The 27,744-nt window shown below is 40.6% G+C and overlaps 1 protein-coding gene across 1 annotated transcript in view; it reads right to left on the reverse strand.

Annotated features, from left to right (window-relative positions):
• The window catches only part of SORCS1 (sortilin related VPS10 domain containing receptor 1), a 555,760-nt gene that overhangs the window by 188,529 nt on the left and 339,487 nt on the right, over nucleotides 1–27,744 (reverse strand). The window contains exon 4 of the mRNA XM_023738816.1: nucleotides 15,961–16,119. Coding sequence (XP_023594584.1) covers nucleotides 15,961–16,119 — 159 coding nt within the window. The remainder of the gene's footprint in view (nucleotides 1–15,960; nucleotides 16,120–27,744) is intronic.

Below are 27,744 nucleotides of genomic sequence, written 5' to 3' on the forward strand. Positions count from 1 at the left end.
AGTGAGCAGAGAGACGAGGGGGACCTCATACAACCAAGAAAGCAGTGCCAGGAGCAGAGCGTGTCCTTTGGACCTGGGGTCCCCATGCAGAGAAGCTCCTAGTCTGGGGGAACATCGATGAGAAGGCTGACAGAGAGAGAAAGCCTTCCTCTGGAGCTGATGCCCTGAATTTGGACTTTTAGCCTACTTTACTGTAAGGAAATAAACTTCTCTTTGTTAAAACCATCTACTTGTGGTATTCCTGTTAGAGTAGCACTAGATGACTGAGACAGGGAGCTAACGTAGATTGGATCCAAATATCACCAAGGTCAACAGACAAGAGCACCGAGGCTCAGTGCTCAGGCTCTGCTGATGAGGAGTGAGCAGGAATGATGACATGTGGTTGGCCCATCAATCTCTCTCGTGGCTGGATTTATCAAATCTGTCACTGGCTATTTCCCAACTGTCACTGAAGTCGGTCACATGCCATGCAGTTTGTGGGGGATTAGACATATGGAACAGGTGCTGGCTAAGAAGGGAGGGTCAATACGTGACTGTGGGTCAGTTTAATTATGGACACTCCCTGTACACCTAGGACTGGAGGTGTACATGAAAAGGATAAGATAAAATCTTGGTCTTAAAGGTTCTCCAATATAAACGGAGAAATAAATATAAAATAAATAATTAGAAGCTCAGCTAAGGATCTATAACATACATCCCTCAATTTTAAAAGAGTGACTAAAAAAATAGTCTCAATAACCATATAATCATACTATTACTTCAATGCATAGATGATGCGACTCAGCAGTAGTGGGAGACCAAAACAAGCGGAAGAAGGAAATTATCACTTGGAGCATAATTGGAGCTGTGCCTTGGGAAGATGGTCTATCAGCAGTGTGAAGATGGAACGGAGGAGGGAGAAAGCAGTTAGAAGGTGACTGCCAGGGTGCACAGAAGAGATAATGAGTGCCTGGATTAGTCAGGGCTGTTGGGTGTGAGAAGGAAGGAAAGAAGGGAGCAGTGTTTTAAAAAAGCAAAAATAAAACACAAAAACACCTGATCAGATGTGTGGCATAAGAAAGGGTCATACATGCAAGTCCCCATGGTTTTGCCTGGGCAAGAAGAGGTTTTACTCACAAAAAACAGGGAATAGGGTTGGTGCAAGGGTGGAGAGAAGGTGAAGGAAGGGCCAAAATGCTTGGTGTCTCATAGTGTCAGAAACAGGTCTGATGAATTCCGCGGGGCTATTGAGTACCTGAGAGCCAGCCAGCGAGAGTCCTCTTTGCTCACTAGGCCCTCCCTCCCCTTCCACTCCTGTATGATCTACTTCAAATAATCATCCTCTCTCTGCTGTGAAACCCTAGAGATGGGTATTGCAGCTTCTGTCAGTGGGAAGGGGTCTCATAGTGGATTAGAGAGGGAGAAGATAGTTAATATTAATAGAAAAAAATAATTGGCAATTAAAAAAGAAAAAAGATCACAATGGATTTTCTAGGAAGGCCAGTGTTTTTGTGCAGTAGAGACTGAGTCTGGACATAGTCAAACCTGGGTTAGATCCCGGGCTCTACCAATCACTTGATATGCTTCCTTGGGGGATTTTCTTAACCCCGCCCCTCTGAGCCTCAGTTTCCTCATATGCCAACAGACATAATGATACATCTAATGCTTGATATAAGAATGAAGTGAGATAATAGATGTAAAATGCCTATCAGAGTGCTCACTACACAGCTGTTGTTGCTATTGTTAGTAGTTGCTGTCAAGTTGGCTCCAACTCACGGCGACCTTATGTATAACAGAATGAAACACTGCCCAGTCCTGCACCACCTTCATGATCATTGGTGTGTTCGAGTCCAATGTTGTGGCTATTGTGTCTATCCATCTCATTGAGAGTTTCCCTTGTTTTAGCTGACCCTCCACTCTACCAAACATGGTGTCCTTTTCTAGCGGTTGGTCTTTCTTGATGACATGTCCAAAGTAAGACAAAGTCTTGTCACCTTGGCTTCCAAGGAGCATTCTGCAGTAAACGGTCAATATTGATTCTCTCACCTTCTTCCCTTTCTGCCGCCAATTGTTGCCTTCAGCCTTAGCTGTCCACATACTCTGAGGAAAAGAAGACTGGCAGGGAGGAGTTGATGTTCTGGTTTTTTTGTTTTGTTTTGTTTCTTCTAGACTTTCAGAATCAAGGAAGGATCCTAGACATGTGTCCATGTCCCCAGCCTCTAAAGTTGCGTATTGCCTTGCCTGGCCTTTCCTGGAGCAGCTGATACTGCTGACTTCAGATCACAAGTCTTGTTCTGGATATTTTCTCTCATGCTTGTAGTTAGAGGAGGCTGGCAGACATTAGAGTTAAGCAAGTCAGGAGAATGAGAGTACTCAGGCCTTTTTATTTCATGACATTTTATAAATAAGCATGTAGCTTGGTAAAGGAACCTGGCACTGTAAGGCAGGGCACCTGAGTTCTGGTTACTCTTTCTCTTGCCAGCTAAGAGATTTGTATCTCATGGAATACTAGATATGCCACCTGTAATTTGAACTTGCAATATCATATCATACTAAAGGTAAGAGGCTGGACAAGACAAAATATTTTTAACAAATTTTTTAAAGGGCATAAAAACCATAGCAACATAAAATCACAGAAAGTGTCTATTCACAGGGTCAAGACTTCTCTCCCCAAACCACCTCCCTCCTTGGCAACATGCTTAGTTGTAGCCACTGCCGGCAAGGAAGAATGCAGAAAAATCTAGTATTACTAGAGTTCTACTCTTAGGGAAAGTTATTTGCTGGGCACTCCTTGGGCTCACTTAAGGAGAGTCATGCTCTCTTATGAGATCAAATGTCCTTAAAAGTTGCCCAGGCTAGTTTCTGGATTTAGGAGGCATCTAGAATCCATTCAGATGAGTGTTGGTGGCATGGAACAGATCCAAAGATCTGGCTATAAAGTTGCACAAGAAAAGATAGGGCTCTATTTCAAAGGCCAAACAGCTACCAAGTATAATTGTGACTGTTGAAACTTTAATCCCTATCATTTATTTCAAAATGTCCAATTCTCCTTATTCTTCCATCCATTTCTTAAAAAATGATTTGGAACAGGTAGATCAAACAGGTAGCAATTGGAAAATAATGACACAACCTGGTTAAACATGGTATCTATGGTGAATGCAAGTATTCCTTGCTTGCATATGATGGCACTTCAGCTTGAGAATTTGTTTTATAAACAAGCATTGGGGTTGACATTTAGCAAGACCCCTGGTTTCCATTCTAATTGCCAGTTTTTCTACTTGGATACTTAAATTATTTACATATTCATGAGATTAGAAATCAGCTCCGACATTGGGAAATTTCAAGCACATGGAAATCCTCCAAACCAGCATGGTATATAATGCTCAACATATTTCTTATAAATAACTGAGTGCCTTTTTACTTAATGCAGTGCCTTGGGGAAGCATGATGGCATTAGGTAGATATCAGATTCCTAAGTGTTTGTGCTTGTGAAAAATCATTTGAATATCCCCAGGAGGCTGAATTTCAAGGATTCACTTGTGTGTTATTTCAATCTGCCCTTCTGACATTAAGGGGCTGTTACGTCTGTTCGAAAACAAATAGAGTTACTGTGAAGATAAAAACTTTAATATTTAATGGCTTACTGTTATTATAATCAATAACATTTCCTGAGCACCGCTACACAGTTCTTGCAGCTCCATTCATTCTGGTTCCACAACACCTTTTAGAGACCGACTAAGGCGTCACTCAATATTGACCAAAGTGCCCGATAGGGATTGAATTATGTCCCCCAAACAATGTGTATATCAATTTGGTTGGGCGATGATTCCCAGTATTCTGTGGTTGTCCTCTATTTTGTGACTGTAATTTTATGTTAAAGAGGATTAGGGTGGGATTGTAACACCCTTACTAGGTCAAATCCCTGATCCAATGTAAAGGGAGTTTCCCTGGGGTGTGGCCTGCATCACCTTTTATCTTAGAAGAGATAAAGGGAAAGGGAAGCAAGCAGAGAGTGGGGTACCTCATACCACCAAGAAAGCAGTGCTGGGAGCAGAGTGTGTCCTGTGGACCAGAGGTTCCTGCGCTGAGATGCTCCCAGACCAAGGGAAGACTGATGACACGGACCTTCCTCCAGAGCCAACAGAGAAATTGTTCCTCTGGAGCTGATGCCCTGAATTTGGACCTGTGGCTACTGGACTGTGAGAGAATAAACTTCTCTTTGTTAAAGCCATCCACTTGTAGTATTTCTGTTACAGCATCACTACGATGACTAAGACATGCCTATAACTTCAGGTGCTGGAAGGACACTGGCCTAGTGCTAAGTAGCCTTGTGCCTAATTCCAGCTACACCACACCAGTTCCGCTATCTCACAGGACTCTGAATAATACCATTGGCTAGGGTGTATGCAATGCTTGCTTTGTGCCAGGCTCTGTGCCATGTTTTACATACATTATCTCAGCATCCTCAAACAGTCCTATGAGACAGATACTATTATTATTACTCCCACTATACAGATGGCGAAACTACAAAGCTAAGTGGCCAACTGATGATCACACAGCTAGTGGTGAAGCCTGAAGGAATATGGAGCTGATGCTTTTATCCTGCTTCCCTATTGTCTACCAGTGGTGAAAAACCAGTACAACTGAGTTTTTGAAAAACTTTCTTTCTTATCAAATAGTCATTCTTTTCCAGGGAATGCCCAGCACTCAAAGCAGCCATGATAAGCAATGCCCCTCTGTTAGGGCAGAGTGAGAAAAAGAAAAAAAAAAAAAAGATTTAAAAATAATAAGGGAAAGACATTTTTGAAAGAATAGATATGAAACTGTTTAAATAAAACTGCAGGACTAGTAGAGAGAAAGAAGGGAGAGAACTAGAAATAGTGCTTCATTGTTTATTATTTACTTACATACAAGTCACTAAATGTCTATCTTTGGCTAGCAAATACAATACCAGTACATTTTTCCTCTTCTATCACTATATGATTTTAACTCAAAGTAAGCCTTCATATTTATATAAGGAATGCTGACTGTAAATATTTGGGTTTTTTAACTGTGAAGAGAACCTCCCTTATGGAAACCTGTTTTTCCCCTCTAACACCTGTGCTTTGGTTTTGTGGGTATGTTATGCATATATACCAAAATGCTGAAGGTGAGGCCAACATGCGAGTTGTAGGAATTCTCATTTATTTCATAAATCGTGATTCTTTGGAATTTAAAGGAGATCAGGAATGAGGCAGGTTTCCCACATGGTATTACTTGAATTGCTGACTCATGGAGCTCCAGAGTAAATGAGACAATATCAACTTGTGAATGTCCCTACCTTCTAGAACTGCCACAAAGTGAAGCGTGGCCCACCAACCTGTTCTCCCTCCATAGAACTGATCACTTTTTTGGATTTTTTCTTATAAGCATAACAAAATTAACACCTCCCCCCCAGAAAAAAAAAAAAATTGTCAGAGGGACCCATAAATAGAAGAAAAACAAAAAGGATAGGAAAGAAAGAAGGGAAAAAAAGCAGAAAACAGGAAAAAAAGTATTAAGGAAGGAAGGGAGGAACGGAGGGAGGGAAGGAGGAAGGAGGAAGGTCATGGCCACAGAGAGTATCACGGTAAAGGTAGCTCAAGAAGGCTAACTAATTTCTAAGAGCTAAATCTTCTTGTGATCAGTGGCCAAAAAGTGATCTGAGGGCTAATATAGAGCAGACTATGAAGTTGACTTGCCCTGCACGGTGTTTTTTGTTTGTTTGTTTTGTTTTGATTTAGTTTGTTTCCTTGCTTGTTTTAATTTTTGAATTAGTTGTAAACACTTAAAAATAAGAAAATATCACATTTCCACAAAAGCAGAATTACATCTCGCAAAAAAAATCTGAAGGTCTAGCAACACTGGACCCACCATTCTCCATGCCAAAGAGAGCATGCTGGACCTTAACAACAACCCCCAATCCCTTCTAAATGAACACCTGCTCTCTAGTTTCCCACAGCCTGGACCCAGCTTGCCCATTTCAGTTATATATCTTGCCTATCTGTATAGGTGTTGAATTCATGGCCTAGATGGACTGCATCAACCAAAAGGGTGAGGAGAAAACTGCACAGGGCTGGAGAAAAGGGGGCCCACTTATTTATGGCCGTAGCAGCAGACCCTTCTCTGATGAGGGGCTCCTGTGAGCATGGCCACCAGAACAAAGGGCCTCTCCTCTAGGTACTCAGTAGCCTGAGGCTGGAAGTTCTCATGTTGGTTTCACAACATCACAGACTCTCCCCTTTACAAATGGCTCCTCCAGAACAATTGTTACAGAGTCAGGCCCCCAACTCATGGTAACCCCTTGCCATCACCATGATTGGTTGCAAATTAGATCACTGGGATCGACAGGGTTTTCACCGGCTGATTTTCAGAAGTAGATCACTAGGTCTTTCTTCCTAGCCCATCTTAGTCTGGAAGCTCTGCTGAAATGTGTTCCACATCATATCAACATAAAAACTTCCACTGACGGGTGGGTGGTGGCTGCACATGAGATGCACTGGCTGGGAATCGAACCTCAGTCTCACGCACGGAAGGTGAGATTCTGAACCACAAATTCCCCCAATGGAAAGACCAGAATTCCAAGGCCTCAGGACAACTGACAAAGCTGGGATATATGCATACTGTATTCTTACACTCTTCTCCTGATTTTTCCTTCAGTCACATCTGCTCTTTGTTTTCTCTCATTTCCAATGTTTCCCAACACATCATGTTTAGTGAGGTGTTTAAGACAGACTGAGAGATGCCGTTGCAGGCAATGTTTTATAGCACAGTTTGTACACTAGTTTACTGGCAAATTAAAATAGAGATGTAATCTGGCAGACTCAGCCTGCTGCCAAACCTTTCTTGGGTGGTTTCCTGTACTGAGGCAAAAAAGTAGCAGAAAACTAGACAAGAAATAAAAGACTCTATCTCCTTTCTCCTACCTGCCCACCTTCCAAAGCCAACAAAAAGAATACAAAGAAACAAAAAGAATGAGCAGGATGGTTAACTTGCCTACTACTAAAACTACAGACATTTAAAAAAAAGAAAGAAAGAAAAGCAAGCAAGATGCTGTTGCTTCTATGATAAATGTTGTGGAATTCTTCATAGTGTCCACTCCAGAAGTGATTCACTGTTGCTTTGGAAGTATAAGGAATCTGACTTTACTTGTCTACTATTCCTTTGTCAATTTGACTTGGAATTTCCATAATGGCTATAACATTTATTTTTCTAGACGTTCCTGGACTTTTCACAAGAGCATAGGGCTGCATAGACCCGTCAGAGGCCGAGGAATCTAACTCCTATTTCTAACCCGGTTAAGTCCAGGGTCAGGACTACCTAAGTCATCAGGTTACTTCTTTAAGAACTTCAAATAGAAAAAAGGTTCCTCATCTTTTCCCTTAGTCATTCATCCTAGTTGTGCCTGAGCAGCTACATGCCCATTCAAGAGAGCTTTTACCTCTTGGCAACCACATAGGTGTTGAATATCACAAATTTCTCCTTCTAAGAAAAAAAGACTAAAACATCAAAACATCTTGATTTTGTGGATTCTGAAGGCAAGTAGCCACAGATATTTCTTCCTGATTAAAACAACCTTTTTTTTTAAAAAAAATCTGGCCTTCCATAGAACTGATGGCCAGTAAAATCCTATTCTAGGCCAGAAATGACAATCTGCTTAGCAAAACTCTCTGAGTCCCCTAAAACACACACATCAAAAAGCCTCCCACTGGGTGTTTAGGCATCCAAGACAAAATGTGGTCAGAGCAGAGCACTGCAGCCCACACGAATTCTATCCAGAGTCTGTCCTCAGGGCCTTTATTCATTGAAGGAGAAAGGAGAAATGCCATGGCTCTGAGTCTAAATTTCCCTACGTGCTGCAAACAGTTAAGTGCTCAACTACAAGCCAAAAGGTTGGTGGTTCAAACCCACCCAGAGGTGCCTTTGGAAGACAGACCTTGAAAACTGAATGGAGCAGTTGTACTCTGAACACATGGGGTCACCATTACTTGGAATCAATTAACAACAAGTCCAAAGAAGGAGACTTTGCCTGAAAAGACAAAGACGGCAAACAAGCAAAGAGAGAAGAGAGGATTCAACTTTCTTCACAGGTGAATTTGGAATGAGTTGCAACCTCAGCAAGGTACTTTCTAAGAAATAGTACCTTTTGCCTGAGGATTCTGTTTGCCAGAATTTGATGGAAAACAGCACCCTGCAGAGCGAATCCTAGCACTTGGGCTAAGATCTTAGTTGGGAGTTCTGCAGCAGCAGCAGCAGCAATAGCAGCTGTCACAGAGAAACTGATGAGTAGTACTTAGGTATATGGGAGAATAAATGTTCCCATTCCATGGGCAAATGCACTCACTGCTCTGTCAGCAGCAGCACGGGCCTCCTTGATGCCCAGGACTGCATCTCATCAGTGCATGATTCATGGGTGACTGCCAGCTATTATTTCCATATCACTGACCCACCTGAGTGGCCACAGCCCCTCTCAACTTGACTTCCAGACAATACCATCAGCTAATAGCTCCTCTGATGGCTGGTGCACACTCCCTTCCCAGCTCATCCCTACTCTTCATTCCTTTATTCAAGGTCTTGAGATATGGAGCTCTTCTCTGACTCACACTCATATTAGCAGGTTATCCACAATCTTTCCCCCAGGATGATTTCTCCTTCATTCTCTCCTAGAGAAAAGAGAGGTCAGCAAAAAGGCTGGCTTCTGCCCAGCTGTTACTCCCAAGATATCACCCCTAAGAATGACAGACCTACCAAATTTCATGAAGGCTTTATTCTATTCACAGAACTTGCATACGTGATAGAAGTTAATGGTTTTCACTTTGGGAAAATTGAATAACCTCTCAGAGTTTTGGTTACTTAACTACAGAACAAAGACTATAAAAGGCCTCTTCTAGACTTAAAATGATAGGGTTCATTGGAGCTATGGTCACACAGGAGTCCTGGTGGTGCACTGGTTAAAGCATCCAGTTGCTAACCGAAAGGTGGGTGGTTCAAACCCACCAGCTGCTGCAGGAGAAAGATGTGGCAGTCTGCTTCCATAAAGATTACAGCCTTGAAAACCCTATGGGGCATTCTATCCTGTGCTATAGGGTCACTATTGAGTTGGAATTGGCTCCACAGCAATGCATTATAGTCACAAAAGATACTCTTTTGTCCAAACCCTCAACCAGGACTACTGGAACATCATCCCAACTGGTGTTCTTGCTTTTGAACACCATCCTTATATCACCACCAGACCAACTCTTGTAATCTATAGCTCTGAGCACATCACTCCCCAGTTCAAAATTTTCAAAAGGCCCCTATTTAAGAAAACAAAAATGTTATTGCCTAGAATTCAAAGCAGCCAAGATTAGGTTCCAAAAGCCTCATCTCCACTCTAATTAGCTTTACCAAATTTCAGGTTCAGCCAAATAGACAAATTCACACTCTTGTACACATTTTTTTAAACTTTATATGATTCTTTATGTCATTACTTTTCTGTAAAATATGTCCCATGCTAACAGAAATCTTACATATTCTTTAAGGTCTAGGTGAAATCATTTAATCACATCTTCAGAGCAAACAGAGTGCAAAGTCTTCATCTCCTGAAATTTGTGCTCCAGTGCCACATAATTCCTCCAGCCAACTGTGATGGGGTATCTATTAGATGTCAGTTAGATCACTGCCTACTTGACCTCTCTTAGAATATTGGTGAACTCATATGTATTAATCTTCTCTCCCCAGATGGATTGAAAGCTTCTTGATAAAGTTATTTTATGCAAACAGTATACCATGCAAAGTGTCTAACACAGAAGTGGAGTTTCATATTTGATTTTGTCCAATCTCATTGGTAGTACACCTACAATTATAATCATTCATACAAAAGCATTTCTAAGGCAAAGGAAGACAACATTAAGTACTGTTCACTATTGTTGGCTGAGTTGGGGCTACAGCCTAGACATCCTAACTCCTCAGGGCTGTCTTCTCTGCCACAGTGATTATGGGAGGCACTGTTTAATATGCTGGGACGTGAAGGGTTACATTTCTGAGCATCTCCTGCACAGAATTGCAAAGATGCATAGTTACACTTCACCTGGTAAATCTGGCCCTCATCAGGCCTCTAGCATCACGGGAAAAAATGAACCAACTGTCAAATAAAATACAACAACCCTGTGGATTAAATGACTAATACTCTGTGTCCTGAGCCACTCAGCCCTTGCTTCTGCTAATGCCACCATCCTGGACCAGATGCATAGTGGCCTGACTCCAGGAATGAAATTATACATTCTGCTAAGAGGGTAGCCAGGCTGCTCAAGGGGAAAAAGAATACCAATTGTAAATCCTTTCTATTTTTAGGCTTAATGTGCATTTTATTTGGCAGTAAGGGCAGTATGAATAAAACTCTAATCCTAAGAATTTTAATTTGCTTCCTCCAAAATGTTCATGTCAGTGGAGACTTTGGGAAGTCGCTTACACCATTCTCTTGCCTTGTTGAAGAACCCCATGCATCCACACCAGCCCAGGCAGATGAAACCCCCAAGAGGGGAACTGACTACCCTAAGAAGAAGATATAGGAGCAGAGTGAATCCTTTGGACCCGGAATCCCTGTGCTGAGACCTTCCTAGAACCAGAATACAGAGAGAGAGAGAGCTAATACATGGAAGATGGCAAGACAACGAGAAGCAGCAGCAGAGAAACGGCGGCAGCAGAGGCAGCAGAACCAGAAGACTGGCAGGAGACGGCGCATTGCTGTTAAATCAATTCTACCTCATGGTGACCTTACTTCTACAAAGAATTTTCAATCTGCTGATTTTGTGGTCCCCAACTCCTGATTCAACCTAAAGGTGTGCCCTGTCCAGCTGCAGGATTTGGACTCAATTCCAAATCTTGGCTTTGCTCCAGTCCTCGCCGGCCTTTGTATAAGAACTGCTGCTAACTTCAACGGTGAAGTCCCAAGGGACAAGGGAGTGCACGCGTGCGTGTGTGTATTTGTTGTGTGTGTGTTAAAGAGATACATGTAATATATAAGACTGCCATGGTTCATGTAGCCCCATTTGCATATAGCACTCATGATGCCCTATATGCACAGAATTTCAATGGATTCATGATGTGTGGGCTTTCAGTGGGAATCAAAGGAAGTACAAGCATGGTCAATTCCCTGTCAGAACTAAGGTGATTAGAGAACAATTTCCTCATGTGACTTCTAGTTTTAATACACGCTTCATGAACAAAGTGTCCTATAATCAAAGGAGTTTGGAAAACACCACCTTCTTGCAAATTCACACCACACACGAGCATATTCAAGTGGCAGAATACTCCTGAGACATCTGTTGGTTCCAAATAAAATGAAAGGCAATATTACCAAAGATACAGAAAAATCGCAAAAATAAGAAGCATTCCCCAACTCCTAACATCTTCAATAAGTCAAGGCAAGAATTTTGTTCAAAGTTAAAAAAACAAAAAAACCTTGACTATTCTCCTCACTCATGTAAGTCCAATATTTCTTTAAATATATGTAACTTTAAACACATGATTCCTCTAATTAAAATTCTCAGAATGACTTGACTGACACATTTCATAAAAAGCATTCCAATATTTCACCTTTTGGCTTTTATGGCTACAATCTCTCTCACTCTTCCCTGTGTATATTTTGTCTCTCTTTAAAAAAAAAAAAAATTCACTACTTCTAGCTTTATAGTATACCTCAGAAGGTAAAAGTTTCTTAAAGGTAGGGACTATACATATCTTACAGTGTAGCTGTTGTTGTTGTTGTTCTTAGGTGTCGTCAAGTTAATTCCAACTCATAGCAACTCTACGTACAACAGAATGAAACACTGCCAGGTTCTGCACCATCCTCCCAATCATTGCTATGTTTGAGCACATTGTTGGAGCCACTGGGACAATTCATCTCATTTAGGGTCTTCCTCTTTTTTGCTGACCCTCTACTTTACCAAGCATGATGTCCTTCTCCAGGGACTGGTCCCTCCTGATAACACGTCCAAAGTACGTCAGACGAAATCTCACCACCTTCACTTCTAATGAACATTCTGGCTGTCATTCAAGGACAGATTTATTCATTCTTCACCAACACCATAATTGAAAGTCATCAATTCTTCTCTGGTCTTCTTTATTCATTGTACAGCTTTTACATGTATACGAGGCAACTGTAAAAACCATGGCTTGGGTCAGGTTCACCTTACTCCTCAAAGAGACATCTTGCATTTTTACACCTAAGTAGGTCTTTTGCAGCAGATTTGCCCAATGTAATACGCATCATTTGATTTCTTGACTGCTGCTTCCATGGGCGTTGATTGTGGATCCAAGTAAAATGAAATCCTTGACACTTCAATATTTTCTCCATTTATCATGATGTTGTTTACTGGCCAAGTTGTGAGGATTTTTGTTTTTTTTATGTTGAGGTGTAATCCATATTGAAGGCTTTGATCTCCATAAGTAAGTGCTTCAAGTCCTCTTTGCTTTCAACAAGCAAGGTTGTATCATCAGTATGTCGTAGGTTGGTAATGAGTCTTCCGCCAATCCTGATACCACATTCTTCTTCATATAGCCCAGATTCTCAGATTACTTCCTCAGCATAAAGATCGAATAAGTGTGTGAAAGGATACAATCCTGACACACACCTTTCCTGATTTTAAACCTCATAGTATCCCCTAGCTCTGTTTGAATGACTGCCTCTTGGTCTATGTACAGGTTCCTCATGAGCACAATTAAGTGTTCTGGAATTCCCATTCTTTACAATGTTATCCATAATTTGTTATGATGCACGCAGTCGAATGCTTTTGCATAGTCAATAAGACACAAGTAAATATTTTTCTGGTATTATCTGCTTTCAGCCAAGATCCATCTGACATCAGCATTGATATCCCTCGTTTCATATCCTTCTGAATCTGGCTTAAATTTCTGGCAATTCCCTGCTGATATACTGCTACAAACATTTTTTAGTGATCTTAAATTTTACTTGCGTGTAATATCATTGATACTGTTTGGTAATTGCTGCATTCTGTTGGATCACCTTTCTTTAGAATGGGCACAAATACAGATCTCTCAGTCATTCGACCAGGTAGCTGTCTTTCAAATTTCTTGACATAGATCAGTGAGCACTTCCAGTGCGGCATCCATTTGTTGCAACATCTCAAATGGCATTCTGTCAATTTCTGCAGCCTTGTTTTTTGCCAAGCCTTCAGTGCAGCTTGGATCTCTTCCTTCAGTACCATCGGTTCTTGATCATATGCTACCTCTAAAATGGTTGAACATCGGCCAATTCTTTTTGGTACAGTGACTCTGTGTATTCCTTCCATCTTCTTTTGATGCTTCTTGCATCGTTCAATATTTTGCCCATAGAATCTTTCAATACTGCAACTCAAGGCTTAAATTTTTCCTTCAGTTCTTTCAGCTTGAGAAATGCCAAGTGTGTTCTTCCCTTTTGGTTTTCTAACTCCAGGTCTTTGCACATTTCATTATAATATTTTACTTTGTCTTCTTGAGTTACCTTTGAAACTTCTGTTCAGCTCTTTTGCTTCATCATTTCTTCCTTTCACTTTAGCTACCTGACGTTCAAGAGCAAGTTTCAGAGTCTCTTCTGACATCCTTTTTGTCTTTTGTTTCTTTCCTGTATTTTTAATGACCTCTTGGCTTTCGTTACGTATGGTATCTTTGATGTCATTCCACAACTCGTCTGGTCTTCAGTCATTAGTATTCTATGCCTCTAATCTATTATTGATATGGTCTCTAAATTCAGCTGGGATATACTTATGGTCATACTTTGGCTCTCACGGCCTTGTTTTAATTGTCTTCAGCTTCAACTTGAACTTGCATATGAGCAACTGATGGTCTCTTGTGCAATTGGCCCCTGGCCTTGTTTTGACGGATGATACTGAGCTTATCCATTGTCTCTTTCCACAGATGTAGTCCATTTGATTCCTGTGTATCCCAACCGGCAAGGTCAACGTGTATAGTCACCACTTATGTTGTTGTAAAAGGTATTTGCAATGGGGAAGTCATTCGTTTCTACTACAAAGACCACATTTTCCAACTACTGAACCTTCTTTGTTTTTCACATTTCAATCACCAATAATTATCAATGCATCTTGATTGAATGTTTGATCAATTTCAGACTGCAGAAGTTGGTTAAAGTCTTCAGTGTTTTCATCTGTGGTATTAGTTGTTGATGAGTAAATTTGAATAATAGTCCTATGGATATTATCCTATCACTGAAAGCATTGTACTTTAGAAATGTTGTACTTTCTTTTTGACTATGAATGTGACGCCATTCCGCTTCAATTTGTCGTTCCCTGCATAGTAGACCATATGATTGCCTGATTCAAAATGGCCAATACCAGTTCATTTCAGCCCCCTAATGCCTAGGATATCTATCTTCAAGCCTTCCACTTCATTTTTGACAACTTTTGATTTTCCTAGATTCATACTTCATACATTTCATGCTCTGACTATTAATGGATGTTTGCAGCTATTTCTTCTCATTTTGAATTGTGCCACATCAGCAAAGGAGGATCCCAAAATCTTTACTCCATCCACATAATTAAGGTCGACTCTACTTTGAAGAGGCAGGTCTTCATATTCTGAGTGTCTTCCAACCTGAGGGGCTCATATGCCAGCTCTATATTAGACAATGTTCCACAGCTATTCATAAGATTTTCACTGGTCATTTTTTTTAGAAGTAGATCACCAGGTCCTTCTTCCTAGTCTGTCTTAGTCTGGAAGCTCTGCTGAAACCTGTCCACCATGCGTAACCCTGCTGGTATTTGAAATACTGGTGACATAGCTTCCAGCATCATAGCAATACACAAGCCACCACAGTAGGACAAATTGACAGACGAGAGTATGGGTGTAGTATATAACATATAATATAGTTTACAGTATGGCATTTTATAGAACACGTATATTTCATAGCATAACCTCACTTAATGTTTCTTGAGAAGTGGACTTTGAGAACTTCAATCCAAACACCAATAGAAGAAAAGTCGTGAGACAACTTGAATATATTATGTATGTTCATTATCATAGAGCCCTGGTGGCACAAGGTCAAAGCGCTGGCTGCTAACTGAAAGGTCGGCAGTCCGAACCCACCAGCTGCTCCACGGGATAAAAGATGTGGTAGTCTGCCTCTGTAGAGATTACAGCCTTGGAAACTCTATGAGGCAGTTCTACTCTGTCCTATAGGGTTACTATGAGATAGAATTGACTCTGTGGTAGTGGATTTGGTCTTGTTTTATGTACATTATTATTATCATATTTTTACGCAAATAACACACACCTACATTTGTTTGCCAACAGCTCTCTCCCTCCATGAGGTATTTTCCTAAGAGCCCTATGCTGATTTATTTTTACAGCAACATGTAAAAAAATTGGCATAGAGGCACTTATGAAAATACCTCGTTGGAGGAGGAAGCGGCTGGCAAACAAATGTAGAAGGCACATGTTATTTGTGTAAGAATACAGTATTTCTCTGGTCAATTCTCTCATTGTTTAGCAAACCTCTAGTTAGTGTTGTTACCCTTTTTGGGATCACGTTTTCCTTTGAGGGTCTGAGAAAAGCTATGGTCGTTTACCCAGAAACATAATCAACTGTACACATACACAAAACTCTGTCTTGAATTCTGTAGGAGAAGGAAAAGGGGGCCCTGGTTGCCTGAAGCATCTAGATTAAGAACTACTTCTCTACAATGTCTCCCCCTTGTGTAACGTTTACTTCTTATGCTGTTTTAGACATTTACATAGCTCAAGCCAACAATCTAAGGTCTTGCTTGCTGCGCAACACCCCTTCCCTGCACACCTGGCATAGAATTCAGCCTAATGCACACAACAAAAACGATCACTGAGAAGAAATGTAGACATGATTAACCAACAGTATTGGAACTGACTCGACGACAATGGGATTGGTTTGGGTTCAGTTTTATTTCCCCCTGGAGAACCATGCCATGCTGTCTCAAACAAGGTGAGCGTGCTCACCTTTTGGTCTTGACTGTAGGCCAGAATCCAGTCCTCTTGCTTGGGGTGGAAAAGCAAGCTCTGAATATAGAAGTTCAGCCGGTACTTTTGATAGGTTGCTCCTTCGTCTGAGCTGATCAGTAAACTGCTCTCAATCTCCGGATCTGTGAGTAACATAATCTGCAGCAAAAAAATTGTTGGGAAAAAGAAAACCACAAAAAGTTAAGTTTAGAAATTTACAAAACTTGAAAATGAGCTAAAATTTTGATAAGAGAGGGTCAAAGGGCAGGCAAAGAATGCATGATTAAACAAGGACCTGTCCAGTGTATTCTCCTACCTTGGACCAATGCTATGAAACCATTTTCACTAAGAAATGAAAGGAGAAAAGGTGGAGAGGAAAGGAGAAGAAGTAGAGGCCTGCTTTCTATTCTCTTCTGGAGGACTCCTTGTTTCATTCCAAGGTGACTTCCTTAGTCTGGAACATTTTCCTCTCTTCCCTTAGCCTCAGTCCTCCTTCCTACTAGGCTTGGTCTTCTCTTCATTTTGGGAAGACAAAAGAGCAAGACTTGTGACAGTCTGTGTGGGTATGGTAGAAATACAGAGTCGATCAAGTTCATTTGTTTTTCCCTTCTATCTCAAGCTCTTTTGTTCCACGTCAACAATATCCCATGCCATCCGACTCTGAGACTGATTTTCTGAGTCTTGAGTCAAAGACCGGGCTCTCAAAAGGTTTCCCTGGTAACTGTACCAAGGCTTATTCATGATGGGGATTGTTGTCTTTCTCCACTTGAACAGCAATCACCCTATCCTGCTCTATTTTTTCCTCACTAACCCTATCACCTTCTAACCTATTATACAGTTTATTTATTTTGTTTATTGTTTGTAACTCCCCCTTCACAAGCTCCATGAAAATAGGGATATTTCTGTTTTGTTCACAGGCATATTTCCAGCAGCTACACTAAAGCCCAGCATGTATTATGTACTCAATAAATATCAGCGAATGTCAAGTGAATGAATGAAAGAACAAATTAATGGAAAGAAAAAGTTTGCAGAGAAGTCATATGGCCTTAGATGGCTAGAATAGTTTGAGGAGTTATGAATGGGAGTTACATAGACAGAGTAGTAGTATGCTCTTCTCAAATCTCCAGCCTATGGACAAAAAAACATGTTTTGATTGTTGTTGTTAGGTGTCGTCCAGTTGATTTCAACTCATAGCCACACCATGTGACAGAGTAGAACTGCCCCATGGGGTTTTCTTTACAGAAGGAACCCTGATGGTGCACTGGTTAAGTGTGGCTGCTAACGGAAAGGTCAACAGTTTCAATCTACCAGCCACTTCATGGGAGAAAGATGTGGCAGTCTGCTTCCTTAAAGATTATAGCCTTGGAAACCCTTTGGGGCAGTTCTTCTCTGTCCTATAGAGTAGCTATGAGTCAGAACTGACTCGACAGCAGCGGGTTTGGTTTGGTTTAATCTTTATGGGAGCAGATCATCAGGTCTTTCTCCCATGGAAATGTGTAAAAATTCATAGGTTCAGATGCTCTCCTCACTCCCTGGGATGAGTAATCTTTGCCAGAGCAATGTGAACGACCCATAGCAGGCACGAGATGGAGCGAGATGGAGGAGCAACCCTGAAAACTTTTTTTATTCTCTCGCTTTATGACTCTAGGAATGTGTGATAAAGTACCTCATTCTCGAGTCTCTGCAGGTCTCCTTTCACTCTGTCAAACTGTGCACCTAATGTCTCCAGGCAGGTGGCCTTAATGTTGCCCATTGCCTTTTTCCCCATCTACTTATTAATTGGCAGTCTCGGGGTTTGGTTCAGAGAAGCATGAAAGATGTGCTTAATGTGTGGCTGTACCAAGAGAAATCACTGCAGCCCAGAGTTTAAAGATTACCAGCCAAGGACGTGGCAGTTCCAGGAAAAGGAGAGGGGGGTGGGGTGGGAAATAGAGCCATATCATAAAAGAGCAAAGTGCCTGGTATACGCATGGAGCTTTCTCAGGCATTTGGAGACAGTCATATTAAAACTTCTGAATAGTTAGTGTCAACTTTGAAAATGGTGTCCTGTCATTGCAAATGGCACATGAGGATCTGTAGAAGATACACTCAGCCGGAGATGTGTTTATGTTACCCAGGATGAATTCAAGGTCACTTGCCATTCTTTCAGCCTCTCCTTCTTGAAGAAAAGGGACACGGTGGGGTGAGGGGGACGCTGTGACTGTCAACCACAGTCTGGACAAGATGGAAGGTGCACATAAAATTGGAGACTAATTGCCTCTCATACCAGGTTCCAATGAAGCTACTGCCCACCAACTGTAAATTCTGACAAAGTTATGGGTTTCTCTGTCTTGCATTCACAAAGCAGATAGTGTTCCCTCATTGGATGGCTGACGACGGAGCCATCAGGTAATTTGATAAGTACTATAAACTACATGGCTTCATTAAAATCTATTGTATGCATTAAGCAAGGGCATTTAGATGGCTCCTAAACTCAAAGGACTAGTTCCAGGTGATTTCATATTTACTGGCACATAAAAGCTGTCATTTTTTGAATAACAAATAAGCCATCAAATGATCATATTGCTTTGTGTCTCCAACCACAACTAACAATAACATATAACAACCATTTTGCACTACCGCCAAAAAGTAATTTCCATGATAATATGAAGAGGCTCAATTTTATACAGCATCTATTGTCACAGGCAAGGGGTTCTTCCCCCTTCGGTTTTCGATTTCCCTATTAACCAGATGTGTTTTCCTCTCTTTCCATGAGTACAGATCTCACCACCTGCTTCTAACTGGCAGACTGTTTCATCAAAATAAAAACACTGAGCCTACAGAATATCTGCAAATACCAAAAATATTATTTTTGGCATGCTCCACATATTTTTGATACTCATTTCTATGCTAGGTCATTCGATTGTCTCTATGAGATATTCTGCATCCAGGTAATTTTGGAGAGGTGGGGATAGAAGAATGATCCAAATACTTTCAACAATATAAAATACTTAATATTGTATAAATAAAACTCTTAGCTTCCTTCACTCTTCTTCTAGGTACTGAAAATATGCAGACCAAACCCGCTCCCTCCACCCCCCACCCCTTCTCTATATAGCTCTCACCTGAAGTCCTTCACTTGGGCATGTGGCATTTTAGAAATAATGGAAGCTAGCAGAAAATTCCCCCTGTAAGATTTATAGGTGTGTCTGAACTATACAAACCTTTTAGTGGTTCCTCCCTCAAATCTCCTCTCAAACCCACTCCAAACAAACAGGTCAGTCTGGATCCATTTTTGTTTAGCCATTTTTTATTGCACAAACAATTTGTAAGGCTGAAAAAGAAATTGTTCACGACCCCATCACTCCAGTGTGTTAAACTGTGTTTGTGTTTCCTTTGACCTCTTTCTCCTGTCTATATATCATAGCACGGATTGAGGTTTGTATTATATTTTTTTCACTTAACATTATGGCCTACATGCATCTTCAACTGAACCCTAAGCACACAAACACATGCACACACACTAACATGCACCACTGTGTACAATGTGTTCCAATTAATCACAACCTTCATATTAACTGATTTATGACTGGTGCAGTATTAGAAATGTAAGGCACACTGAAGTTAACACTTATTAACTAAGGAAGTCAAGCCCTATTATTTCAGTCTGAAAAATTCAAATTCTTTAGTAATTTTACCTGAAATGGGTTAAAGTGTGTTCTGTTCTTTTGTAGCTTAAAAAAGGTAAAGGCATTAATAAATAAATAATTTAAGCAAGGTCTAAATAGAAAATGATGAATCTACTTAAGAAAAAGTATGTATACACTAAACGTGACCTGGTCTTTAGACACAGATGATGCTATTTAGACATGAAAAAGTCCTATGTTCTCAACCAGTTGTTCCACTGGGAAATAGCTTTAGAATATTAAGTTTGAGTTAGCAAATACCCTTCAAAAATAACAGCAATGCCATTTCCTAAACATTTCCAATAACTGCTACTTGTTGCTAGGTTAGACTGGCTCCCTAGCCCCTCCGACACTTCAAATGACTTTGAATAAACGGTGTGTTGCTGTGTTTAATCCTCTGCATTCCTGAGTATGACTGGAATAAAAGAATTTAAGGGGGATTTTGTAAAAGGCTTGAGTCCAAGCTTTGCACAAACCCTGAAGTGAGCTCCCTAAAAAGAGAGGTCATTGTTTGACGGGCACAAAGCTTGGTCCATAGTAGGTCCATAATTAATAAATGAATGAATGGATGAATGAATGAGTGAATGAGTGAGTCCTTTTCACCCCCCTCCCCCTTTCTGCTGAAGGCCATCCACAGCCCCCTGCAACATTCAGAGCCCTAGACCTCTGGAACAAATATCTGCTGTTCTACTTGGAGGCAAGGAAGGCGAAGGTGAGGGGAATTCTGCCTTTAACAGGAGCGTAATTATTCTCTATTCAGATCAGCCCACCAAGGATTAGAACTAGCTTACTTCTGCCTCGCAGGGCGTGCGGACACTGCACCGAGTGCAGCCGCAGATGAAGTGCTTTTCACAGAAAGTCAACAATGGCGACAGACTCCCACCACCCAACTCTAAGCAGTCTTTAATCATCCACTTCAAGAGGAGGAAGAAACTTTATTTGCTTCCCCTAGAGGTGACAAATGAACATAAAAGGCAATTGATAGATTTCAAATATGTCACTTCTCCACTTTTGGGGGATTAGTCCTTCTGACAGCTCAGTGTCTTCAAAAATTAAATACATCTTCACTCTCTTTGACGTGTTCCAGATTCAGCACATGGCTATTTGGTATAATTCTACTAAAGGTTGGCAGACAGCTTTCTGATCCTTCTAGGTGTCCACTGAGGATATTCTTCCCAGAGGAAGGCTGCTATAATCTCATTTCCCAGATTCTCTTCCTAGGCGTGTTCTTAGAATTCCACCATTGCATGCTTAGACAAGGTGGAGTTTGGGCATACGCTATCTTCCAATCATTTCTTTATTCCTAATGCAAAAAGTATTTTATGTGTTATTCATTATTTGTTTGCTCATGTGTTTACTCTTTGCCATTCACAGGCTGGAATCAAGCAGAGGTCATGTGTTGTGGATATCTCTTTGCTTTGTTCCAGGGGTAACTCAACTCCAGATGCAGATATCACAGGTGCATAATAAGTGCTTTTCATCATGATAATGACCGTGACAAAGAAAAACAGCAAAAGCAGCAACTGGGCACTCCAGTGGTCTACCCATTTTAATCAAACAACAAAAGTATTTCTATGCATAACCAATATAAGAGGCTATTTGCAAACCGCTGGCCTCAAAATTAAAAATAAATTAAACAAGATATAATCAGCGAAACCAAGCAATTTTCTGACCAATGTGGGTGGAAAAGCTGCCTATTCCCATAATGGGCTGAACATTAATTCATCCCAGATGAGTTTAGGGTGAGAGCAGTAACTGCTTATCAATTGGCAACTCTTTGGAGGCAGAATTAGGGAAAGTTACACAGTATCCAAGAATGTCCTATGAAAAGGAAATCACTTAAGTACAAATAATAGTGAGAGAAGGAGAGGGAGGTGATTAAATAGAAAAAGGAACAATCAAGTATACACTGATGGAAATGATGGACCCGGTGCAACCACTTGTCCTAAATTACACCCTTTCCACAAACTCAGTGAAGCTCACCTAATGTACCACCCACATTCATTAACAGGAAGTAGGGTCAGTCAATACTAAGAAACCAAAGGAACATTTGGGCAATACACCACCTACATGTGACCTGAAAGGTGATTTAATGAAAGTGCTGGGAAACTTTGGCATTGTATTCGAAGGAGTTTATGCTGTGAGTTTACTTTTAAAATTTATTTATTTTTAATAGGGGCCCAAAGTCTTGGACTTTAAGGAGGGAAAAAAAGCTTTCTAGGAGCATATAATACAAGTTCTGCCCTTCATGTGGCTCTTAATAGTCTTGTCAGGAGACCCTGTCCATTAATTATTATTTGGTACAATAATAATAATACATTCCATACTACTTTTGCCCAACCCTATGCAGTCCACAGGAGAAAAGTAAGGCTCACCAGGAATAACGACTTACGGATGCACTGGGTTACATTCCTTGAAAGACAATTCAAGAAAGAAAATTTATAGGAGATCTCATTTCTTCTAGAACTTCTGAACACAAGCCTTTCATTTGAGACAAGTTAGAGAATCTCAAACTTAAAAATACCATGAGTAGCACTGATCCTCCACAGAGGGAAACATATGCCTTTGTGTGGACAGGCTGATCTTCAGGGCACAGCATGAGGCTGGTGCGTATGGATGTGTTTTCCATAAAGAAGAGCCATGGCCAAATCCCAAACTTGACCTTGGCCAATGGCTTTACGAATGTGTGCCCTTCCTCACAAAAGAGAAAGGGTGAGATTTGTTTAATGAAGACTACTCATGCTATGAGAAGAAGGATAAACAAGGTCCTAAACATATGTTTCACCACACATCTGTCAGTTGTTGTACTGTGGTGGCTTACATGTTGCTATGATGCTGGAAGCCATGCCAGTATTTCAAATACCAGCTAGGTCACCCATGGTGGACAGGTTTCAGTGAAGTTTCCAGACTAAGACAGACTAGGAAGAAAGGCCTGGCAACCTACTTCCAAAAATTAGCCAATGAAAACCTTATGGATCACAACAGAACACTGTCCTATACAGTGCTAGAAGATGAGACCCCCTACATTGGAAGGCACTCAAAATACACAGCTGCTGTAATGATGGACTCCAGCATACCAATGCTCGTGAAGATGGCGCAGAACCGGGCAATATTTCATTCTGTTGTGCACGGGGTTGCCATGAGTTAGTTGACTGAAATGCAACTAACAATGACAAACATATGCTACAATCACAGGAAGTAGCATGGGGCCTGAGTCTAATGATTGGGATTTCAGTTTCTTCTCTGCCATATATCAGGTTTTGCCACTTTGAACGGCTCATAGCTTATTTAATGCTTTTTTCTGAACCTCCGTTTCCTCACTGAGGGTAGCAATACCATCAAAAAGAAAAAAGTTCACATTGGTTGAGCACCCACTAGGTGCCAGAAACTCTACTAAAGCTTTAAAATGTTATTTCACTAAATGACTAAAAAAAAAACCTTCAAGTAGATATCATTAGCTATCATTATGTCCATCTGATAGATGAGGAAATTGAGGCTTAGAGAAGTGAGGTAATTTGCTCAAGGTCACACTGCTAGTCAGTGGTTGTTGTTGCTGTTGTTGTTAGGGACTATTGAGACTCATCGTGACCTCACGCAACAGAGTAGAACTGCCATAGGGTTTTCTAGGCTATAAACTAGACCTCCAGAGAGCAGACCTCCAGGTCTTTCTCCCACGGAGTTGTTGGGTGGGTTCAAACTGCTAACCTTTGGGTTAGCAGCCAAGTGCTTAGCCACTGTGCCACTGAGGGCCCATTAGTTAGTGGTAAAGCTACTCATATCACACACTGCATAGGTTTGTGTGATCAAATAAGATCATCGGTGTGAACGCAATTGGCTTAAATTTTGTACAAATATTACCATTACTACTTAACAAAGGATGGCACGTTTAGTACCATATGTTCTGCTAAAACGTGATAGTAAAGTTCTAAAAAACTAAAGAAATAAATCTTTCATGGCAAATCTCATATAAATATTGCCTTGATGGGAAAACAGGGATGCAATCAGGAAGTAGAAGCTGGAGAATGGAGACTCTCGATAACAAGATGATTAGCAGGATATTCTTGAAGGAAAAAAGACTATTTCTATAGCTTTAAATATAAAGCTGTGGTGTTAGTGAAGAATATTTAATATACCACGAACTATCAGAAGAACAAGCAAATCTGCCTTGGAGGAAGTACAGCCAAAGCCAGAATGCTCCTTAGAAACAAGAATGGTGAGACTTCACCTTGCTTACTTGGACATGTCACCAGGAGGGACCAATCGCTGGAGAGAGACATCATGCTTGATAAAGTAGAGAGTCAGTGAAAAACAGGAAGGCCCTCAATGAGATGGACTGACACAGTGGCTACAACAACGGGCTCAAATATAGCAATAATTGTGAGGATGGCGGAGGGCTGGGCAACGTTTTGTTTTGTTCTGCATAAGGTCGCTACAAGTCAGCGCCAACTCGACGGTACCTAAAAATAACAAATAAAATCAAAACACCTAGTCCTGGTTCACATCTAGATTTCTGAAGGTAGTCATGGTCTCACTTTTCTTGTCCTTCCAGCATTATTCCTCCCTAAAACTGGTTTCATACTTGACTATAAAAAACAGGTGAGAAAAGGACGACAGAAATAGCCAAAAGCTTTGTCCCAATGATAGTACTGAAGGCGAAACAAACTTTTTCCTACACGCTAGCTCCCAAAGAAGTTTATACTAAAAACCAGTAAGAATAATTACAACATAACTGTGTTTCCTAATAAACACATCCAATTATATTAGCATCTACAAAATAAATTCCTTTTGTAGGATAGATAGCTATTATCGTACTTACATGTATGCAGGGAATATGGAATATCCATTAATGCTTAGCATTGAGGCATAAGGTTTAAAAATCTAAAGATATTTTTTAGAAGGAAAGAGTGATGTACAAATTCAAGTGACATTTTTATTTATTGCAGTTACTATAGTAACTGATTAAATGCCTTGAGAATATTTGAAAAACTCCCAGCATTATCCCACAGCCTCTCCTCAAATGCAATCAGAACACACTTCCGTGGTCATTACAAGTCCCAGAGTAACCTCTCTCCAAAATCCCCAGAGATCTATAAATGCCAAAAGGTTACATAATTTTAAAATGTTATCTGCTATCAGAAGAAGCTGGGCTACTGGGAGAAACGGACATTCATCTTCTTTGCTCATGGGAAACTTTACAAGCAACGATGTTCATTTCATGATAAGAAATCTCTTTATTCCATCAGAAATGATAAAGGGGAGGAGGTGGGGAGGGAGAGAGAGCAAGAAAAAGAAGATATCAGTATATTTTAATATCGATTTAGATGAGGGACATGACATTTGTGGTAAAATCTCTCAGTTGTGAATTTGGTTTTAGAGTTTGAATAAATGTCAAGTTCAAAGTCAGGAGAATGAAAGCCCAGAAGGCATGAATCGGTTCTAAAAATTAGGGAACAGACTGTACTCACATTCTTCCTCCCTTGCTCCTTTTTTGTCATCATACTGACAAGTATACTTTAGCTTTACTTACTTATATTAATGCTTCCTGGTAAACTGACAAATAAACCAGGGCGTACTGGGGAAGATTAATGAAGCCTCAGCCTCCTGAGACCTTGCTAATGTATCTGGCGATTAAAGCTTCCCTGAGGAGACTATGGAGACCACCAGGGGCTTCTCTCAGACTGGATTTGCAGAAGAGTGAGGTGAGAATTGCCCTTGCAGCTCCTCTGCAGAGTTCTCAGAAGAGGGGGCTGGCGGGGATCATCCATGCAGAAGTGCCTCATGTTAGCAAGGAGATCTATTTCACACAAAATTCTGCCTCCTTTCTTCAATTATTTAATGACAGACATTGATCATCTCAAATTGTTTTTGAGAGGCAGAAAAGGGTCCATGTGCTTAACAGAGATGCCCCAAGCACAATTACATTAACTACCACTTTTCCTCTTTTTTTTCTTCTCTTCCTTCAGTCAGAGTAGGCAATATAGCAGTGTGGTATTTTATGAAGACCAATTATTTTTCACAATTGTGTTTTCTAGGCAGTTCTATATCTTTTACTAATCCCATCTCAAACTATATCTGAGAAGCAGCAGAACTTGTAACATACACTAAAAAGACAAAAAACCTCTATTCCATTTATTCATTGCTGTGTAACAAACTACCCCAAAATAGGGGCTTAAAACAACCGTTTTATTTTGCTCAGGATCTTGTGGGTCAGAAATTCAGGAAGAGCTCAGCGGGGTAGTTAGTTTCAGACTCACATGATTCAATAGGGTGGCTGAAGCTGGAAGTTCCACTTCAAGATTGTTTCCTCACCCATGTGTCTGGTCCTTCGATGATCACTGGCCTTATTCTCTCCAGATGGTATCCCATCCTCCAGTATCCTTCCATGAACTTCACACAGCATGGTTGTCTCATGGTAGTGGGATTTCTTAAATTGTGGTTGGCTTCCTCCAGTGTGAATGTCTCAAGGGCAAGCATTCCAAGAGGCTCCAGTGGAAGCTGCAAAACGTCTTACGACCGAGCCTCACAACCCCAGGACATCTATTCTGCTGTATTCTGTTGGTTGAGTAAGTCACCAAAGCTGGCCCACATTTAAAGACAGGGGAAAAAGAGACCCTACCTCTCAATGGGGGGATGGCATCTACATACACAAAACCAAACCATTGCTATGGAGTCGATTCTGAATCACAGTGACCCTATAGGACAGAAGAGAACTGTCCTCAAAGAGTTTCCAAGACTGTAATCTTTATAGAAGCAGGACTACCACATTTTTCTCCCATGAGTGGCTGGTGGGTTCGAACCACTGACCTTTCAGTTAGCACCTGACTGCTTAACCACTGTGCTACCAAGGCCCCTTTTTATACACACACAAGGAGCGCAAGAATTGATGGCAATCATGTTGGAGATATGCAACCGTAACTTTTTCTGTACAATTTCTCACTTATAATTAAAAGATGGAGGACATGTTCAAAAGCTATTATAATATTCAATATGAATAACAAGGTCATCTCAAAATGATAACATATCTGGGATATAGATATCTTGAGGTCATAAGATTTTTTCATTGAGATTCAGCTGTTACATTACTTTAAACTTTCTAAGGCTATACATTCCTAATCTGGTATCAAATCAAGATGAATATTTATTGAACACTACATGAATTTCATCGTTAGTCTCACAGCGATCAGTGGACACAAGGCCACAGAATTCCAATATGTGGACTTTCAGGAGGCATAAATTACCTAGATTGAATTATAGGAAGTAGGCCTGTTAAATGTTCACTAAACTAATTTGTACATAACTAATTTGCAAATCTGAGAGCCTATTTCTAGGCATTCCAATCCCATCATTTCATAAAGGGTCTGAAATAGCTCCCCATTTTGATACTATAAAAAGTGGGTTTAAGAACAAAATAGTCCTTGTCACCTTGTGTTCACAAAAAGACCACCAATATTAATTATAACGTAACATAACCTAGCAACTCCAAACAGGATATGTAGCGTTCTTTTCAGTCTGAAGAATGGGTCTTAAAATAAACCTTCTGACTTTTGGCCCACCTTGGACCAACAGAAATAAATAAGTGAAAAGCCATTTGGATCTGAGGAGAAATGGTAAATGTGTCCCAGAAACATATAGCAAGTTCAGTTTTTATCATGTTAGGCCTATGCAAAACCATCCGAAACTTTTATGTTTTTGATTTTATTTGCATCCTGCTACATAGCTCAGTTCCTACTGCTACCATGCCAACCCTATAAAATACTCATCTGCTCCAAGTTATTACCACCAGGGAATCCACACTTTCAGAAAATAACCACAAAAACTTGACTTCAATGGTATTTCTCAGCACCTTGATCAAAATATTTTGGATTAAATAACAAAAACAAAAATTTTGCCTCCACTGAATCTCAGCAAGGAATAGGATCTTTAAGATATCTGGGGTTAGGCTCATATCTCTTCTGTATCTCGTCACCACAACTGTTCAACAGTTAGGATCCTTGAAAATCAGGATGAATCCTAATCAAGGTGCTATCAAGCAATCCAGTTATAAAAGTGCTGATTCTATTTTGTGACTGTTCAAAAGCATATTCAGACCAAAGATCATATTCATGACAGGCAATTTAAG

This window comes from Trichechus manatus, unplaced genomic scaffold (assembly GCF_000243295.1).
Source record: "Trichechus manatus latirostris isolate Lorelei unplaced genomic scaffold, TriManLat1.0 scaffold00007, whole genome shotgun sequence".
Lineage (NCBI taxonomy): Eukaryota > Metazoa > Chordata > Mammalia > Sirenia > Trichechidae > Trichechus > Trichechus manatus.